At 39.3% G+C, this 20,616-nt stretch overlaps 2 protein-coding genes across 2 annotated transcripts; both read left to right on the forward strand.

Annotated features, from left to right (window-relative positions):
- The first annotated feature begins 365 nt into the window (after nt 1-365).
- Nucleotides 366-1,654, forward strand: c3h5orf63 (chromosome 3 C5orf63 homolog). Its single transcript, XM_030767831.1, has 4 exons — nt 366-383; nt 943-1,058; nt 1,255-1,311; nt 1,481-1,654. Exons 2-4 carry the CDS (start codon nt 945-947, stop codon nt 1,652-1,654), a joined length of 345 nt encoding a protein of 114 aa, XP_030623691.1. The 5' UTR covers nt 366-383; nt 943-944.
- A 452-nt stretch (nt 1,655-2,106) lies between these two features.
- LOC115808365 (E3 ubiquitin-protein ligase MARCH3-like) lies at nt 2,107-19,152 on the forward strand. The gene is made up of 5 exons (XM_030769715.1): nt 2,107-2,131; nt 13,520-13,810; nt 16,332-16,536; nt 18,239-18,448; nt 18,792-19,152. The coding sequence occupies exons 2-5, from the start codon at nt 13,566-13,568 to the stop codon at nt 18,948-18,950; spliced, it is 819 nt and encodes a 272-aa protein (XP_030625575.1). The 5' UTR covers nt 2,107-2,131; nt 13,520-13,565; the 3' UTR covers nt 18,951-19,152.
- The last annotated feature ends 1,464 nt before the right edge of the window (nt 19,153-20,616 follow it).

A 20,616-nucleotide genomic window follows, 5' to 3' on the forward strand; every position in this document is an offset into this window, starting at 1 on the left:
TTTAATATGCGTTTTAAGTCGTTGTGTCAATTTCAGTTATCGGTTCATGGGATTGTTCTTTATTTACTGCCGTTACATAGCCTATTATAATATGCCTATTTATTTACTCATTAGCCTAGTTAATTTGTCTCTGTATGTGTTTGAGAGGAACCTTTTTGGTTTTAGATACACTGTATTCATACGACTGTCCTTGGCGTTTAAGAGTTACGCATCTATTCAGGAAAATTATACAATTTTGACGTTACCGCCCAAACGTTCAACCTTGATTGACAGCACCGCGCCCAATTGAAACAGGCTTTAACAGGAAGCATCCCTCAACTCTTCCAGCAGTAGACTACGGATAACACCGCCCACTGTCACGAGAGGTTCCTGTTCATTCAAAGGTGAGAAACATGCTGGTGTGTCAGTTAGTCACAAACAGTGTAGTAACACTATTTTCTCGTCGATGCATATATTTCTATATAGATTTCAAAGGGATCAGTGGTTTTATGCTTCATGTTTATTTTTAACTACCTTTGGACGTAATACAATGCTAAAAATAGGGCTGCGGCCCGGTTTACGTAGGTGAGCGATAGCCTACGCAAACTGTGCTACCATTTATACACATGATCTAATTTCTGCGAGATTAACCCAGTGTATTGCATTTTATGTGAAGTGGACTGCAGCGGTCAGTCTGGGTGGCCTACACAGTGGTGCGAAGTCTTCAGCAGACGTCATGTAAAAGCTAAAATAGTTTTCTAGCCTAACATAAAACGAGTTTGCCGGCTTGTCCTGTCACCTCCAAGACTCCCCTGATAAGATCCTTAAATGATCTAAAATACGTGGTTGCTTTGATTATTCTTAACATCATTTGGCGCATATCGCTTAACAGCAGTGAAAAATGAGTGACGTTGAGAAGAAAAACCTATTCATCACTGACAGATCATATGCCTCGCTTTACAGAGATGAATAAACTTGTGTCAAGGACTCTGCGTCAAAGAAAGATTCATTCATCACTGCACCTTTGGAAACGGTTCAGTACGCATTTGAATTTACCCATCTTAACGCTATTCACCAAGGTAAAAAAAAAAAAATCAAACGCTTTTGTCGACATCTAACAATAGTAGTAGGATCCATGTGATTCCACATGCATCCCAAATTGTATGGTCAGATGCCCGGTAAACGTTATGGGTAAATGCTGCAAGGTGTGAAATGTCACAGTCTGGTTTTTGCTGTAATGGCATGACAGTGGTGATGACCTCTGCATGTTTGTAGGATCCATGTCCCTTGTGTGATGAAGCAAAGGAAGTACTTGAACCGTATAAACACAGGGTAAGCAACTGAATGTAGCTTCATTTAATAATTATTCCAGTTATTCAAATGTTTGAGCCTTTCAGTCCTCTAGTTTACAGAACATTTATTGCACACGTGTTTACTGATTCAATCCACTGATCAACATGTGATTTATATACTTGTCCTTGTTCTCTATGCCCTTGTAAAGTTTATTTTACAGGAGGTTGATATCACTCTGCCGGAGAACAGCGTTTGGTACAACAGATACAAATATGACATTCCCGTGTTTCATTTGAATGGACAGTTTTTGATGATGCATCGCGTGAACACAACCATACTTGAAAAACGACTGGCAACCATAGAGAAGACAACTGTCAAATAAAAACATCAAATTGCATTGTTTAAATTTATTTGTCGCTCTGTTCTTTCAATGTAAAAATGTTTCTTCCAAGTCAAATGTATTTCACAGCTTTGGACACGATGCCACGATGGTGTTAATTTCGCATTAAATAATGGAGTTTAGGAGGACCTAGGCTAAAGGTGGACAGCAGCCACTAGATTGCGCAGTCTGCTCGTCTTTGGTATGTCATTATGGTCTGAGTCGCTGTCACTTGTAGAGACCCTCCCATTGGTGGCAAGTTTTGTTATTTTCATCGTCTGATTGGTCAGGACGGACTGTTACACGAATTGTCTAACTGGCTAGCTGTGGTATGCACTCAACAGCTGACTAGAAGTTGGCGTATGTCTTGGGTAGTGTAGGCTACTATATCGTCCAAACTGCAAAGCATATTCGTGAAAGGCAGATCAAGACCTATAGTGTAATAGAAGGACGGCGCAACGTAAAGATCTGTTTCAGACGGTAAGCAATAATTGTTTTTAAGGTAATGACTACAAGGAGATGTTCGATATGTTATTAAAATAAATACTGATTCGATTGGGCGGTAAGAAGGGTGGAAATGCACTCGTTCACGGTGCTTAATGAACTGAGTAGACCAGTTGTAGGGTATTTTAAATGACAGCAACCCAGTGAGAGTCACCGTAACGTTTCGAGAGTTTGTGAGTCAGAATTGTTTTGAAAAGCGGTGCATTAAGGGGGTATTTTAATTGTAAGGGGTTAAACCTGCGAGATTATCATACTGGCAGATGGTTTAGTTTCTCATTTTATGGTCGTGCAGCTCTCAGTATTATTTAGTCATGTTAAATTTAGATATAAATTTAACATGATATAATAGAGGGAAAAAATGATTACACTGATGAACATTTATCAAATCATTTCTGGTTCTCATTTAAGTGGAGACATTTAGACGAATCGTGGCTGGATTTAACTCGCCTATCCAGTGATAATTTGAGAATATTAGGGAAGTGCTTGCTGGTCGCATGTGTTTCAAGAGCTTCATGAGTCAGTGCATTTCTCTTGCAGTTGCTCTTATTCTCAGCTGCCTCTTCTCTTTCCCAGCTCACACATTTGGTGCTCCTTTTAATTCTCTCTCTCCTTCTCATTGGTGTGCCACTATGTTCATAATAGGGCTAATAGTGTAATATGGTGTTGGATATCTATCTTCATTTCTCATGCACAGTGATAATATTCCACTTGTGATCATCAAGAGAAATGTTTCATACACAGTAAATGTCCAGATTAAAATGTGGCTTCATCAGAAGGGAAGTTGTGATGAAGCAATGCATGTATTTCAGGGAAATCACACCCATCCGTGTTTGCCAAAACACCAAAAAGAACAGTAGCTTTGTCTGTCACTGCCATGCTCTGTACCAGGACTATAGCTCTATTGATTTTTACATCCATTCTGACTTTCTGGCCCATATTTATCACCCTGGTATTTTTTTTTTATTTGAGACTGTTATTACTGAGGCAGTCTGGTGGCATTTCTTGGTTTAGGCTCCAAAGTCTATGGCTAATCTTCATACAAAAGCACTCAACCAGTCGGCCCCATACTAAGTTGCTTGTTGCTTTTGTGTTGTGTCTGCGTATGTCAAAATGATCTGAACCTTAACCGTAACTGTTTAGCCTCAAGGCATCGAATATGTAAATCACGCTATCATTCAAGTCCTCTCAGTGCTATGATCTGTATTATGTATTGTAAAGTCAGTAGTTTCGTAACAAAGAACAGAGAAAACATCATCTTTCTTTGTGGGCTTTGTTGGGTTCATCTGAGGGTCTCAGTCCAGAACTAGTTTGAGGAGTGAGAACTGGGCACTAACTTGTCTTAGCATTACAATACAACACAGGTTCACTTTTTCAATGATAAAAATTATCTCTTTTGAACAATGATTTGTCCCCCATTACTGAGAACAGAATGTTCTGTGAAGCACTATCTTCTTCAAGGTTAAATTACATAACTCGGGTGAAATATAGTTATTTGGAATTTGCGGTATCTGCAAAAAAAATCTTCATTGTACAATGTGAGGCTGATTCTCTCTTTCTCCAATGACTCAGTGTAATTATCTGAGTTCATGAATTCATATCAGTGAGAGGCAGTTCAAAATGGGAATAGCAGAGGTGTATAAAGTATTTACAATGTTTGTATTTATTTTTGACTTGGAAACTGAAATGCTTTGACAAAGACGTCTTTTTCTTCAGGGCAATATGCCACATCAGTAATATCTTTTTTATTTCTCTTTTGAGAAAAAAACTCCTGGGCCCTGTTTCAGAAAGTGGGTTTAGTGAAAACTCAAAGTAAGTACTAAATGTCCTAACAGAAGAGCCGTATGGCTTTGTTTTGCTAGGAGAATGAACCCATAAGGCTCTTCTATTAGGAGGTTTACAGCGTACTCTGAGTTAACTAAGTTTTCACTAAACCCGCTTTCTGAAACAGAGCCCTGAAGTATGGTTGGAGATTTACTATTAAGTTCAGTGTTTTACTGACTTGGACTTTTGAGCAGAAGGCCCTCAAGTGACTTCACTGATAATTGACAATGCTGATTTTTAACAATATGTAAGCCTTTATCTATTTTCACAAAGTTAAAAGGCTCAATAAGATAGACTGACATTCCCCAAAGACATGTTTGGTAAACAAATATGACGCATTGTTTGTGTGTGTGTGTGTGTGTGTGTGTGTGTGTTTTTGAGGGCAGGGGGCGGGGTTGGCAGGGGGGATTTATCCTCTGCCTATGAGCTTAGTTTAAAGGATACTAACATATTGTTGGGCTGTCGGTCAGCAGTCATGATAATCCATCTGTGGTTTTTCATAATAATGTAGGATGAGTTGATAAATTACTGGGATGAGCAACGTCGTGGTAATGATGTTACTGTCTACTTAGTATCTGACTTCTCACATGTCAGTTAAGAAATGAGTGACCACTGAGCCTAAAGCTTTCTTTTTTCTTTTTTTTTTTTTTTTGAGTGACGTGTTAGTCTTCTCAGACACCCAGTAAATGTTTACTGTAATTCCCTTCATATTCCTCCCATCTACTGTACAACATCATGTGTCCGGTGACTTAATGCGTAGGGATTATCTACCAAAAACCCCTCCATCTCAGCCGTGGGCTACATGTCACAGAAAATATGACACATTGTGATACATGGACAGGGCTCTTAAAAAACTCTGACCTCATTTGCTGCTCTACACACAGGCATTGTCACTAGTTCTAGTTCTTTGTCTGATCTATCCAAAAGGGGCCACCTAGGCTTATATATCATAATCGGAGAAAAAATAATAGAGATACTCAATTTTTGCTTGTTTATCTTTTGGGCTCAACCATCCACTCAGTGCGCTACAATCATTGAGTCTCCAGATTTAGATATGCATGATTGGTCAATCAGTTGCCATGACAGTCGTGCTGTTACACTGTATATTACAATATGCTGTACATTAATAATTTAGGGGATGACTGAGTGTTTGACACTGCTTGCATTTGCAGGCTACTAATTTGCACAAAACATTGTAATACAGTTACACAGATGCAAGTCTTCACCCAGACATATTGTTTCTGCTCTTTTTAGAGTACCCATAGGTTTATTGACAGAAATCCCTAAGGTATTATGATGGCAGACCTGTTTGTATGTGATTGGACCTTCGCACAGTTTTAGATTCAAATGATACGAGCACTGGTTACTCAAAACACAGACAACCTCTAATGATTAAAAACATGCAGATAGGATTATTACATCCATAGCCAGTGTCAAAGTAAAGAAAATGGAGGGTTTAGGAACAAAAGGCAGAAATGTACTGCTCTGATCTGATTAGTGCCCTCAGGGCAAGATGAAGCTTCCTCTGTGGCACACTGTAGCCCTGGCATTGTACCCAGCCTGGTGGTGGACACTCCCCTTGGCACATCAATTATTATTCCCCTTTGTACACTCTTCTATTCGTGGTTATTTATATCTGTGTAATTGCTGCAGATTAACAATACCAGAACAGATAGGGAGGCTTCCTTTCATCTTAGCAATGTCAGATCTGTCGTCTTGCTTGCCATAAAGTATGAATATTTGCAAAAATGCCTGATCTCTGGAAGACTGTGTGTCTTTATGTGCGTATATGTGTAGTACCAAGCGGAAGAGCCACGGGCTAACACAGCCACTTTTGGAAACAATAATAGAGCTAACTGGTGTGTGTGTGTGTTTGTGTTTGTGTGTGTGTGAGTGTGTGTGTGAGAGAGAGAGAGAGAGAGAGAGATCTTTTGTTTTTTATAATAATAACAGAGATGATGTGAAGATATTTCAGCTGGCCTACAGGGACTAAGTCAGTCTGACTGTTTGGGTTTTGATGTCAAACAGGCTAATGGTAGTGTGTACATTTAATTTTGGTGTATTTTGGACGTATTGTTTGGCTTCAGAGAAGGAATCACCTTTTTATGTAAATCATATGGCTTTAAATTCATCATTTCAGTCATGATAAGGCTTATCTTGTTGTCCAAAACTAGCAAGATGGCTTTATTTCACAGTCACATGTGAGACACTGACAAATGGGGAGAAATGTAATAAATAAAATTTTAATATAATTTTAAATGTGCAAAAATATTCTCTGCATTTATATTGTTTGCTTTCCCTTTAAACAATTTTAATTTACCATAGGACAAAAAGGCATTTTAAAGAATGCTACTTTTACTCCTGACTCAGCCTTGCAAATGAATTGGAAATGTGTGCATTTTAAATGGTAGTTGTTGGTGACACCATGGGATCATGGCCTGTTACCCCCCTGGCATTAATTTTGAAATTATCTTCCCAAAATAAAAATGTATTGTCTTTCTTTCTTCCTCTCTCTCTTTCTTCCTTCCTTCCCTCTTTCTCTCTTTCTTCCTTCCCTCTTTCTCTCTTTCTTCCTTCCTTCCTTCCTTCCTTCTTTCTCTCTTTCTTTCTCTCTTTCTTTCTTTCTTAAAAGTCAGAGAGTCTTTATGACAGATTTAGAGGGCCAAGTGCTAGTTTTCAGTGTGTTCAGTACAATCTGGATGAAGTTTATGTAAGTGAACATATGAACAGATTTGATGATGATACTGTAAAAAAAACCCCTCAAAATATTACACTTGTGAAGAAACACATTTCAGAATCAAACAAAAGAAAATATCTTCTCAGAAAATTGTCCCATTAACACTACATTCAAAAACTAGATTGTAGGACTAGCTGACACACAATTGTGTTTACCCTCAATTTTCAGCCTAGATTAATGTTTTCACGAAACTGAATACATATAGCTTTATTAATATAAAAAAAACTGCTGAATAAAAGAACTAGAGCACAGTTTTCATATGAAACATGGGGTCAGCATCACATGAGTTTCTCTACTGATGAGACTATGTGCATAAAATGACAAAAGAAAAAGATGAACTGAAACAGGAAGATGTGTATAGTGATTAAAAATGAGTGCATATCCTCAGAACCATTAAGTTGCATAATGATTGTCAGTTGGTGTAAATGAGACCATTGTGGTGTAACAGGTCATTGTAAGTATTCCATTTGAGGTTCACAGGGTACAGGGCCTGACTTTTCAATTTCAAATCAAATTTGTCAGTTGCTAACTTGGGTGTCTACATTAGTATTTGGCTTTGAGCTCAAGTTTGTACTTATTTCACAAAGAACCTAAAGTATCTTTGTTTGCTTTAGGTTTTTGTGAGGTCATATCTTAGGATTTACTCAAAGCCATATGATATAAAATGACTTATTTTATTGGTTACATCACCTATCATTTGGAGAAACTAATTCTTTTGAACAAATAAAAGAGGAGTTTTAAATAAGACTGGTATACTTCCAGATATTAGCTTTCCTATTAGGAGAATCTAAAGAAAACAGTGTTTCTCATAAAGAAGATATAGAACAGCACTTTATTTATTTATTTGTTTGTTTATTTATGTATGTATGTATGTTGGAAATAGTGGACTTGTACACACAGAAAGTGCTTGTCATGTCAGTATGACTCATGTATATTATACAAGACTCATATATTACTTCACAAGAGGAAAATGGCTTGCTAGAGCCACTGTCTGCCATAGTTAGTCAGTCAGTGACTCACCCAGTTAGTATCTGCCTGGCAATGAAGAAGTTCTCACGCCTAAGAGGTTGGTTTTTTTTTTGGAGTTGCTTTGGAGATACATTCTACAGGTCACATAGTACATTAGAAAAATCAAGCTCACTTCTTCGTGGGAAATGGAATAGTCTGCCTTTTTTGGGGGTGGGGGGTGTCTGCAGGAATGAGAGTTGGGTCAGAGAAATTGGATGTGGTCGGTGAGGTTGTGGACAAGGCCTGTGGCAGAGAGGGGGTGCTGCTATTTTTACGCCCCTCCAGTCTTTTTCCCACACTGCTGAAGAGCTGGGAATGCACAAGGGAAACCTCAGGCTCAACAAAACAGAAAATTTGGCATAAAAGGCCTTCCTTCTACCCTCTGATGTTCCTTGTCCACATTAATGAGGGACATGTGTCTTGATCTCTGGAATTCCAGTACATGGTGCCCAGTAATGTGCAAATATAAGACATACACATAACAAACACAAAAAGATGGACAGACATGGATGTGGGACTACACATTGCTGCTACCGCATTTCTACATGTGCATATTGCTATGAACATATATGTATGTTTTCTGGGGCCATAAACATTAGTGTTTTGGGTTCTGATGTGTAATATATGTGTATAATGCCTCTAGCAACTGATAAATAATGAGGAGTGATTATAGTTGAATTCGGTTGTTGGAGTCAAACTTCCCTACCGTCTTTATCTTATGAGTATCAGTGACAGAGAGACCAAAACTGATTTGAGACGTCATTATTGAAATCAAACAAACCAGCCACTTAGGAATGGGCAGAAAGACAAAGGATTATAGAACAGGACATTTCATGGCTCAGTGTATAAATGTTTGTGGGTTTGTGCGAAATGCACACAAATAGAGACATAAAGATAGAGTAATGGCCATTTCCTAATAGGTTCCAATATTACCAGTTCCAGTCAGTATGTATCTCTCTCTTCCTTTCTTAATCTGTAAACTGGCAGAAACTTAAAAATTTACAATTGATGCTGGACAAGAGCTATGCTCTAGTCTGTACCACGGCTGGCTTCACGTTAGCAACCTCAGTCACTTCATAGCCTCAGTATCTTACTTGTATACCTTTAAAGTTTTAGTCCTGGTCATCTCTGTACTTTGTACTTGCTTCGGTAATAAGAGAAAGGGTGGAGTTTTAGGAGTGTGATTCTGATTAAAGAAGAATGCTAGACTGATTAGGACAGTCTGGCCATTTTTCCCCACTGGAGTTCCCGGCTGTGACAGGCATGCAGCCCTTGCATCCCGACAACTTGTCATCCCCCTCCATGCAAAATGCATTCTGCACGTACACTGTTTCAACAGGGTCTGTATTGGATAACTGCAGCACCCACAGACTACACAGAGGTGGACCAGACCCAGGTCTTTACAAAATGCTTTACTAAAACTGAAGTAGTGGACATGGCAACTCCTGAAATGAGAATCCATTTATTTTCCAAACAAATAGTTCTCTTTTTGGCCCCCACATCTTTGATCCTTTTACATCAATCAAAGGATTGGCCAATGGCATCCACAGCAGTTTAGGCCCAGCGACACTTAATTTTTACACTTTTGTCACAATTGTGCTACACCTCTACCAAGTTTCACCCCGACTATTTCAGTCTTAACAAATACAACAGATACCTTCTTGATGCAATTTAACAGAGCATGACCACAGGAAAGCAGGAACAAATAAATAGATAAGTTTTTAGTAGTTCTACCCAACAACCACAAGCAGCAACATGGAAGAGCTCATAATTCAGTACTATATAACAGATGAGAGTATGCATCTTACACCATTTACAGTTTTTTTGACCAGAAAGTAATTGGAATTAACTGACCATCCTTTGACCAGTTGGCTGTACTAATTGCTCTTACAGTTAACAGTTTCATTGACAATACCTGGTAGCAATTGTGTCCATGAGGCCACTATTCCTTTCTCTGCTAAGCCGCTTAGCTGACAACTCATTCGATGATTTAACCTGGTTTTAAAATTCCATTTTGATGCTCGTCAATTTGATATTGATCCAGCATCCATCATGGCTTGAAAACACAAGTCATCTCCCAGAGGAACATGCCTATACAGACACATATTTGCCTAATTAAAGTAAATGGTTTGATAATACAGCTACTCTGATCTTTTCAAATGTTAACTGTCTGCATTCACACTGCCCCCCCATGAAGCACTTTTGACAGCCTAAGGTAGGACGCCTCCATGTTAGACAGGAGGAACAGCCAGGTACTACTGCACAGTTTTGTTTTCAGTGCATGAGGTGACACTTAGTTTAGACTCTCTTTTGGTGTATGGTCTAATAATTTTTACAAAGATAGCCAGGCAAGTTAGCAAAGATGCAATTATAGACATATCTTACATATCTTAGCTGTGTAGGGATGGGATGATCATGATGGAAGTTTTCAATAATGGAAATCTGTCAGAGTGACAGAGACGTGAACATAATGATACCTTAACTTATTTATTTATTTATTTTTTAAGAGACAGTCACTTTCAGATGAGGAATTATGGCTACACATCGCCAGAGTTGAAGTCGGTAAATTGGTGCATGGATTTGACACTAAGTACCCTTTGTGTGTGTGTGTGTGTCAGACGGAGATAGGCTCTGCAAGTGTGGGGCCTCCCTTCTACTCCCACCTTGTCTATCACATCCCATCTTATCTGAATACAGCAGTGTTTCTTTCCTGCGTCACTCTCTCTCTTCTTCTCTTGTCTCTTGTTTCCCTCAGATGGACTGAGTGACTCTCAGGAGCTAGCTCCGACCTGATTGGAATCAAAGAGAAAGGAAATTCTCATAAGAAATAAACACTGTTGACGTTACAATTTGATCCTCAGCACTGTAGTAGTATTCAAAATATAATCATTCAGTTATCATGTGAGATGCCGCAAAATATATGGATTTCAATAAAATGAAATCCCCCCCATAAACCTCTGGGTTAAATAGTCATATCCTTATAAATTGTGACTGTAAGGCAAGCAAAGACTGGGAATCCAAAGGCATAACTAAATTATCAGACCTCTTTGTTGAGGGCAGCATAATATCAGTTTCCTGGCTTAAGGATAAAATAATACTAATAGTCCAAAATATATATGCAATCATGAAACCACAGTATTCTGACTAGCGCTGGTTCGACATGGTTTTTTGACGTGGGAGAAAGACATAGGGAACATGTGAAATCAATTTGTTTTTAAGAATGTTTTGGGTTTATACATAAATTCATCAGTAAAGAATAAATTCATTTGTTCGATTTAAGTTTTTGTGTCAAATGCGTGTTCACCCCAGGAATCTGTTAGTGTTAGTCAAAGTTAATTTTCAACTGAAGTTACTGACTAAGCAGTCCCTCCACATGTCGAAGATAAATACATAACGGTTATTGATAGTGCTTCGAGGAATATTGTTGACATAAAAGGTGAAATATGGTTTAAATTCTGTTGTGCTATTATAATGCTGGAAAGGATGTCTTATAAGAGACTGTGATAAAGAAGCTCAAGACATACGCAAAATAACGCATGAGAACAATGACAGTTATTGTCTCTTTCTTTTCATTTTTTATCTTTTTTTTTATGAAATTAACATAAAATTAAATACATAGAGAGAAGTGTTGAAGTATGGTCTGATTTTTTTTTTCATGATAGCACCTATTTAGACTATCTGTAATGTGTATTTATTTCTAACACGATTTCCCCTTTCTTTTTCCACCTTTTTCCAAAATGACTATGACCAATGAGGTTGTATACCTGAATATTTTGAAAAATTGATCTTATTGTTTTATTTATCTAATTTACTTTTTTTTCCTTTTCTTTCCTTTTTTTTTTTTTTTTACTCCCCAGGCTATAACATTTAACTTTCTCAACGAACCATTTTTGTGCCTTTTTTTTTATCACTATAACATTTTCAAATCATGTGATGTAGCTGAGCTGGAAAATCTGTCTGTGTATGTGTGTGTGTGTGTGTGTGTGTGTGTGTGTGTGTGTGCATGCATTTGTGTGTATGAGTGGGTGTGTGTAACACACCATAAATAGCCTACTCTGTCTAGTCAGAAACTGACTCACACAGCATCGGTCATGAATTTAACAGATCATACGAGGGCTGAGTTAACAGAACATTCCTGTTGACTGGACCTTCAACTGTCAGTGCTAATGGCTGAAACAAACAGAATGACACTTTTTGTGGCTGAAATACAGATCTCATCTTCATATAGTTGCTGCGTTTCCTACAGACTAGGGAGCAATTGTTGCTCTCAGGTCTGTAGTGCTTATCATTGCTCTTCTTACCACTCCGCTATCTAATCAATTCTGGACTTGTTTACCAGTAGAAGTGCATGTATGTGTTTGGTCCATGTCTTAAGAGGCCCTTTGTATTTGTGCTATTAAAAATACTGGCCATGAGAAATAATAACATTGAAGACAGAACAGTCAGGAGAGCTTGCTGCTTTGATTTTCCTCAGAGATTGTCTATAATGTAAGTGCAGCTGTATAGTTCTCTTTGTGGCTTGAGTGATCTCTGTTCTTCTGACGAAGTTTCTCTTCTCTTCTCTTCTCTTCTCTTCTCTTCTCTTCTCTTCTCTTCTCTTCTCTCCTCTCCTCTTCTCTTCTCTCCACTGAGCAAATCTTCATATTTGGGTTTTCCCCACAGAAAGTGGCCAATACTGACCACTGGACAGGTATATTTGTGGATTATTGTGTCAGGATGGCTCCACTAGCCTTGGCTTGTCTCTCAATGACAGCTCTTTCCTGCCCATCCCACACTCCAGCTTCCCTTTTGTACCTCCGTTGTTATTTTTACCCACACATGAGCAACTCCATCCGTCTGGTACATTGTGTAAGCCTATAGGCACTGTAAATTATTGAAAAGCGTCTTAACACTGGCTCTCTTGTCTGAGATAGTGCTGTGGACTAACAAATAAGTGTTGTTAACCCACATCTGTACCAATGATGTAAAGAATAGTGAAGCTTAGGACAAGGCCACAGGCTTCCATAGCCCACTGTGGATACACAATAATGTGTCTCACTTACATTATGGTCTCATTGCCCTCACTGTGAAATATTAGTTAATGGAAATTCCATTCACAGTGAATGAAAGAATGAATGAATGAATTGCTTGTCTTTTGTCCAAAACAGAAAACAAACTTTGTGTTACATGATGAATTTGTTTGCTTTTCATGTAGTATTTTTGAATGGGTTTTAATGTTTAGTGCATGTTTACTGAGCAAATCAGTCATTGGCTGAGGACTATGGCTATTGCACAAGCTCATCCAGAATGGACAAAAGGCCAACCCTGATCTACTAAATTAACTGAAATTTTTGCTTACATGAGGAAAAGATATCACAGGAAACTTGTCCTCAGAATTGCTGTCACAGGGTTTTAAACTCCAGGGATTTGTGCCATGTTGCCAGTGTGAGATAGTTCTACTCCAGATTTTGCCTTATATATCAGACTATGCTGAACATTTATGTACTGTTGAGTAGTGGGTGCTGGTTGTCTGTAAAATAGAAACTAGAATATGTGAACAGGGATGTGGCCGTGCGTGTTGAAACGGGTTTTATGTCCTATGACCTGTTTCACTACAGGAAATGAGACACATTATGAAACACATTTGTCGAACCTTTATACAGCTGACATTATTAGATGTAGTGTAGTTGCAAAAAAGAGAAAACTACAAGAATGTGACCACAACCAAATTTCACCAATGCTTTTTTCAGTGTTTCTATACTTGCTTTGAGTTTTTATCTGCTTTCTCACAGTCTGCCCGTGTATCTGTTTTCTTCCAGATGGGAAACGCTCTGTAAGCACACCGGGCATCAACCGTCTGCTGCCATGACAACAAGCCACTGCAACCAGTTGCCCGAGGTGTTGTCGGACCATTCAGGATCCACCCCCTTGGGAAGCTCCAGTGGAAGTGAGTCTGTTCCAATGGGGAGCCTGGACTGCTCTGATCCCGCCCTACCAGGAAAAGCAATGGACTCTGATTTAAATCCAGCCAATGGAGAACCACGGTACTATGTGCAGGTGCCAGCCAAGGATGGACAGCTTCTGTCCAATGTAACATTCACCAAACAGAGGTATAAGATTGAAGGGGAGTAGGCATTAAAAAATACTGCATTTTTGGCTCAATATTTTTTTTACGTCTTAAACAAAGCTAGTTTTCTCTTGTTGTGAGAATTCCATCGCTGTTGTTATTATCATTGCCTCACAAGATTTCAATTTTATCAATTTAACAGAGGCTTATTGTGTTTTCTGAAAATGTCCAGAGTTTACTGGGGTCATCCCTTTGTTAATTGTGCTTTGACTGATAGTTGAAAGCCACTGGCTTATAGGGGAATTGTGTACAGCCCTTCCAGCGAAACACCACTTTTTTTAGATCTGTAAGGTTGGCTCCAGACAGCTCCATAACCCGTGGCCATGCAGTGCAAGTCTGTGGAATGACTCAAGAGGCACAACAAGCAGGCTGTTTGGGAGGGACAGAGTAAAGGCTAAATTTAGTGCTTTGATTAGCCTGCATGACAGCATGCTTTGTGATGTACAGCACCACTCTGTGTGTCCCAAGTCTAGGCCACGGAGGCCCAGCCCACCCCTTCTCTCTGCGCCCTACCACACAAAAGAGGGCTTTAGCACGGACAGCTGCCACAGCTGCACTTAAACGGAGAATGTCATGATCATTGCAGCGCCCAGGCCTGACCCATAATCCATCTGAACTGAGCTATTTTTTTGTGCTGTGCTACTGTGAAGTTGTTGGCCATCAGTTTCATTAGGAGCTGTTCTGTTTTTTGTTTTGTTTTGTTTTGTTTTTAGCTGTATAACAAAGAGTATAAAAGTAAATTGTTATATAGCAACTGAAAACTGGAAACTGAAATAGAAACTGAAAACTAAAAATAGCAGCTCAAAATATATATAGTAGCTATCTTTTCAATGTAAATTTTCAATGTAACGTACACTACAAATTTGGACCAAATCTTCAGAAGAGGATTTTATCAAAAGAGCCTGTTTTGTCATATGATAGCCAAAGATTGTCGTAGTTGAGTAGTGAAACTACTCAAACCATAGATATATTTGCAGGGTTTTTGTTTTTCCCTCCAAACCAGCAAATATCTGGTTCTTGGTGTCGGTTCATACCAAGCTTTTTTCAAGTGAAGGACATCCATAGGGAAGGCTTCAAGTGAATAGTCCGGTTTTTGAAGCTTTCCTCTGGAGGCACCCAGCTTCATAGAGTCCAGTGTTCTCTTGGTGCATTCAAATCTTTCTAGTTATGGTTCATTAGATTTGTGGACTTTGATTAGCATATGAACAGGAGCCAGTCATAACACGCTTTGTTCAGTTCAGAGCTGGAAAAGTCTTTTGAAAATGCTATATTGAACGTTGAATTATTGTGTATAGTGAATTCTTGTACATAGTGTAGAGTCAATATAGTGAATTTAATTTGATACTAGAAGAGTTAAGATGTTCTAGACGCCCCGACAGAATGCAGATACATTTTGAAAGTTACCATGTCACATAGGATGCTCTTACATTTATCTCTTATTTTTCTCGTGTCAATTGTCATTTGTTTTTCATGTCAACCAAACATGATGTAATATTCCAGAGTAGGTCTGTAATGCTTTGTTTTGTGATTCAGTTAAGGATGTAATATTCCAGAGTAGGTCTGTAATGCTTTGTTTTGTGATTCAGTTAAGGATTCAGTTTCAAGTTGTTATGAACCATCAGATCAGGTCCAGTGTTGTTTACCACTGTCATAATATTGTTTTCTCACTGTCTTAGTTATTGTTTGTCAGTGTTGCTGACATTTAGGGTAAATTCCTAAAGAGCTTGTTGTTTATCAAGGGAAGCAGGATTAACAACTGAACATCAGCTTTTTTAAGAGGATTAAGCACCATATAGAAAATGAATAAATCGGAGACATCTATCCATATAGTAAATGAAAACCCAGATCTTTTCTCCGTATGTTGCCGGATTATAATGCATTCAGAACAGTAAGAGACTTGATGACAGAGACCAAACCACATCAGCATTTCTGCCCTGATTACTCACATTATAATGTGTTCTTCCTCTGAAGCTGGTTCTTCGATTCAGAGAGCCTATATCGGGAGTCGATCTTTAAATAGGATCAGAAGGCACTCCTGGAGCAGTTAATGGGCAATGGAAAATAGTGATTTTGTCAGTTACAGTAATATCAGACCACATATGGAAATAGTAAGGTTGTATATTTCCATGCAAAATATGGTGGTTTGGAACCAGCCTAAACGTATGAATGTGCCACTGATATGTGGTTCCTCATAAAATTTTAACTTTTTTTTTTTTTCCCTCTGCGATGTGCCCATCCTGTTATCCATATTCACTTGTCTAACGTTTACCCGTGCATCTAAATTCACATAGCATGCAATTCATCACGCATCCTCTTTCAGTCAGTGACTCATTCAGAGATCTGCAACTGTCTCAGTTCAAGGTTTTACTGTATCGGTTCAGTTTGGAGGTTGGCTTAGGCTTTTCTCATAACCAAAGAACTGTTCAGAAGAACATGAGCCTTTCAGTGATAAAACCCAAACAATCTTGTTTTCTTCATCTCTATCCACTTCTCTGTCTCTCTAGCCCTCTGGTAGAACGGCCCATATGTAGAATCTGTCATGATGGAGGGGGTCAGGAGGAGCTGTTGTCCCCATGTGAGTGCACAGGGACACTGGGTACAATCCACCGCAGCTGCTTGGAGCACTGGCTCTCGGCCTCCAGCACCAGCTACTGTGAGCTCTGCCACTTCCAGTTCAGCGTTCAGCGCAAGGCACGGCCCCTCCTGGAGGTACAGTCACCACACATTGATTCTTAATGTGTGGAGCTCAGTTATATCTTCATACCCTTGTACTGTTCACACGTGCCCAGTGACTTCATTCCTGCCTCCAGAAAGTTATAGGCAGGGAATGCTGACTGTATTAGGATGTGTCACAGATTTATAAATCATGCTTTTTACAAGACATAGTGCTGCACTTTCTCTGTGTGTGTGTGTGTGTGTGTGTGTGTGTGCATGACAGAGAGAGAGAGAGAGAGAGAGAGAGAGAGAGAGAGATCAAGTATTTGAAAAGTCGTTTACGATCAGCAGTGACGGGAAAATTTGCTCTCATGCACAGATGGAATGTGAAGGCTATGTGTGTGGAGAGAGCACGTGATTGCCATGAAGCATAAGACTGTACGCAGGAGGGACACATGAAAAAATGACTGCTATCACCCATGTTTATGGGTCCAGCTACCTCATGTGCTTACAGTGTGTCAGATCGTCCAAACTAAATTTTATGGAGACAAATTCTGCTCTTTGATAAAACATTGCTTTGTTGCCTTGACAAGTAACTTTCTTGCATTAAAAGTAATTAGATTTTGAAATATATGAAATGAGCTGTGATGCCTTAAGTTTCTTATTTTCAGTAGCTGTTGGCTTGTATACTTACCGAAACTTACCGACTCACTTGAACCCACCCTCTGGTTTGCTAAAGCTGTTTACCTTGGTTTTTATGCCTCTGCCCCAGTTGAGCCATGTCATTTAAATTTACGATATGTACACCTGATGATTTAAACGGTGGAGTGAGAAATGCAGAAGAAAAGGGGTGTTGAGGAGTTAAATTCATCATGAACAGTACATAGTTATTTTCTGTGGCACTTCTATGTGTCACGTTACCTAGATGCAGATGCAATGAGTCAGAGTACAGTTTCTCTTGCACTTCTGTGCTGTCATCAGTGCCTGTCCGCATGGCAATTGCGTCCTTGTAGTAATGGGCGACAAACTTTAGCATTTAGGACAAGCGCGTTACTTGGTAATGACATTCAAGAGGAGCGCAGCTTCTTGTAGTTTTTGTATAGGAGAAGATGTGTTAATCAACTTAGTCAACGGCCTCAAATAGAGGAACAAGACATTTTTGTGCTACAGGTCGCATACAGGGCAACAGAGTTTAACAACCCTAGATGTTAGCTTTTAGTCAAAACTACACAGTCAAGATCTTACTGAGAGGTCTTGAAGCGGGCAACATCTCTGGTAGAATGCTAATTTGATTCAGGCCGAGACCAGGCGGGCTTCAACACTCCCAACCTGGAGTCACATAATGCACTTATGAACTGTATTCCAATACATCAGCAATCAATATTAAATGTGATTGCCAGCATTCGGCACTACTCTCCTTCTGTTCTCATCCTGTAAACCTATTTCCAACATAATAATGCAAGACACAGAAAAATCATGGAACACATTCCACAAAGAGTTTCACTCTAAGAGGCCTCTAATTGGCACTTGGTGTATTTCCACTACATCACCATTAATCTTGGTGAAGTTTCTCTCTCCATTAATGTTTTGCTTCTTTTTTTTTTTTTGCCCTTGTTCCAGAAAGACAGATATATATCTCTGCAATCCTTAATGTAAATAAATCCATCAAATTCCTTAGGGGACTACGATAATTTCCACTGCTGCTACATCAGTAAACATGTCCTCTCCCCCCTCCCTCTCTGTTCTCCCTGCGTAGTGGGTGCGCAATCCTGGTCTGCGTCGAGAGAAGAGAACTCTCTTCGGAGACATGGTGTGCTTTCTCCTCATCACGCCATTGGCCACCATCTCAGGTTGGCTGTGTTTGCGAGGAGCTGTCGACCACCTTCAGTTCTCCAGCCGACTAGAAGCAGTGGGCTTGATCGCCCTCACGGTGGCTTTATTCACTATTTACCTCTTCTGGACACTGGTGAGTAAAGGCATCCGCCTACCCGCTAATCCTGGAGTAAGAGCTGGAATGTTTACAATGACCCATACATTTTTCATAAGAGCCTTAAACGACACAAAGCATAATTTAAGCCTAAATTCAATAAGACAGAATGATGACATATACTGTAGATCCTAGTCTTGCCCTACATGGTTTAAGGAACTATCAGGAAAAACTTAAAACAACAAAAATGATGTAATGTAACACTTCGGCCAGTCTCCACTGGGCTTTGATGTAATATGATATAAAACCACTTATTAATGCTACAACAAACCAATTTCAAGTCCATTTGAGCATAGGAGTAAAATCTCTGTATGCCACACAGGTGTCTCTCAGGTATCACTGCCGGCTCTATAATGAATGGCGACAGACCAATCAGAGGGTGGTGCTCCTGCTTCCTAAGTCACACAGTGAATCATTGACCAACCCATCCCTGCCAGGGCTTCCACGCGTGAAACGACCCTCCAAAGAGACCATAGTCTGATCACGTGACCTCTCTTTGGTTTATGTAAACTCCAGAGGAATGAAGTTAAAGGGATGGCGCGGCATGGACGACTGCACTGAGGACAAAGAGTGTCTGGGTTACTGGACCATAGTGAGGGGTCCAGTTCTACTTGTGCAGAGCCTCACTAAAGCAGATGGGATGCGTGTTGACTCTAAAATGACTACTGAGAAACTGGAGCTACTGATTGTGTTTATAGAGCTTAAAGAGTTACCACATATGAACTGGGACCTTGACTCTGATGATGCTAGCTTCCAGCTAACGTTTGTTGTAGCGCATATACTTCGCAACAGACACTTCTGATTCTGTTGTGGGAAAGACTTTCTTTGTCTCGGACACTGCAGTTTACTAAGACAGGGATTCAAGGAATGTGTGAATTTTAACCTAGAATAGTGCTTTGGGTTCTTGCTTTTTATTTTTTTCCCAATTTATGATTGTCCCACAGTACATTGCCAAGTCTTTTAGAAGTAATTTATGCAATTCAGTGTGTGGCATCTGTGTAAAAAGTTCACCAGTCTGCTTAATGTACCTGGGAGCCGTCTTCAATGTTGAAGAGTAAACTTAAACATTGGATAGGTCTATTGTTCATGCACATCACAAGTGTGAGAAATCTCAGAGGATTCTCTTAGCTGAACGGGCCCAGCTAAGTAAAACATGATGTGATGTGTTTTACATTCGCCTTGTGAACATTTTACTTCTCAGTGACAGTTGGACATTTTTGAAGATTGTGGTGGACCATGTTTTATGTAAATATGTTTTCAGTGAGGACACCTCTGTTGTTATTGGTTTTTTGTTTTTTTTTTAGTTGTAAATGAATTAACTTGCATTCTTTTTTCGCTGACATTTCCTGTGTTTGTTTATTGTTTTTTTTAATAAGTTATTGTGTGCATCAGTGGAACACTTCTTGTGGATGACATTCAGCTGTGTTATGAGCATGTGTTCTGCTGTATTGAGGATGTTTAGCTGTAATGCTAATCCCACTTATTATTGCAAATGCTTTGGTTTTGGCACTTCTGCCCAATCTTTTAAAAAAAAATTATGTCAGAATAGAATTTTACTCAGTACAGCAGCGAACACGCTGGTTCTCCAGTTTTCTCCTCGTAGAAGTTTTTAGTAACCCTCTAATTTTTTCAGTAAAAAATGTAAAGTAGATCAGCAAAATGACAGAAGACCACTAAACATGATTAGCTCGGTTCCCTATGTTCCCTCCTCAAATGCACAGAGTGGATTCATAAAATGTAGTGGTGGCAGATCTGACAGAAACAAGAACTTAAATTTGGAGAATTTCCCAAAATATTTCATCATAGCCCGCTGCATTTTAAAAGGCAAAGCTAACACACAGTGCTATTTAGGTTTTACAAAGAAAGGTTTCAACACTACATTGTCATTCAGATATAAAAATACTCCTGGAAAATTAGCATTAAAAATGTGATTTAAAAGGGGGATGTCAGTAGCAATAGAATTTCCCTTCTAACCCAGACTTGAGCCCATTGACAGGTTCTCCACATCGTCAGAGCTGATGTATTAAACCTTATTAAAAAGGTCTTCAGGTGTCTGAGTATTTAAAGGTCACACTGCATATGCCACAAGTGTAGCTACAAATGCATCCAATAGCTTTGTGCACAACAGGGTGCTGCAAGAAGCCATA

Source organism: Chanos chanos, chromosome 3 (genome assembly GCF_902362185.1).
Source record: "Chanos chanos chromosome 3, fChaCha1.1, whole genome shotgun sequence".
NCBI classification, from domain to species: domain Eukaryota; kingdom Metazoa; phylum Chordata; class Actinopteri; order Gonorynchiformes; family Chanidae; genus Chanos; species Chanos chanos.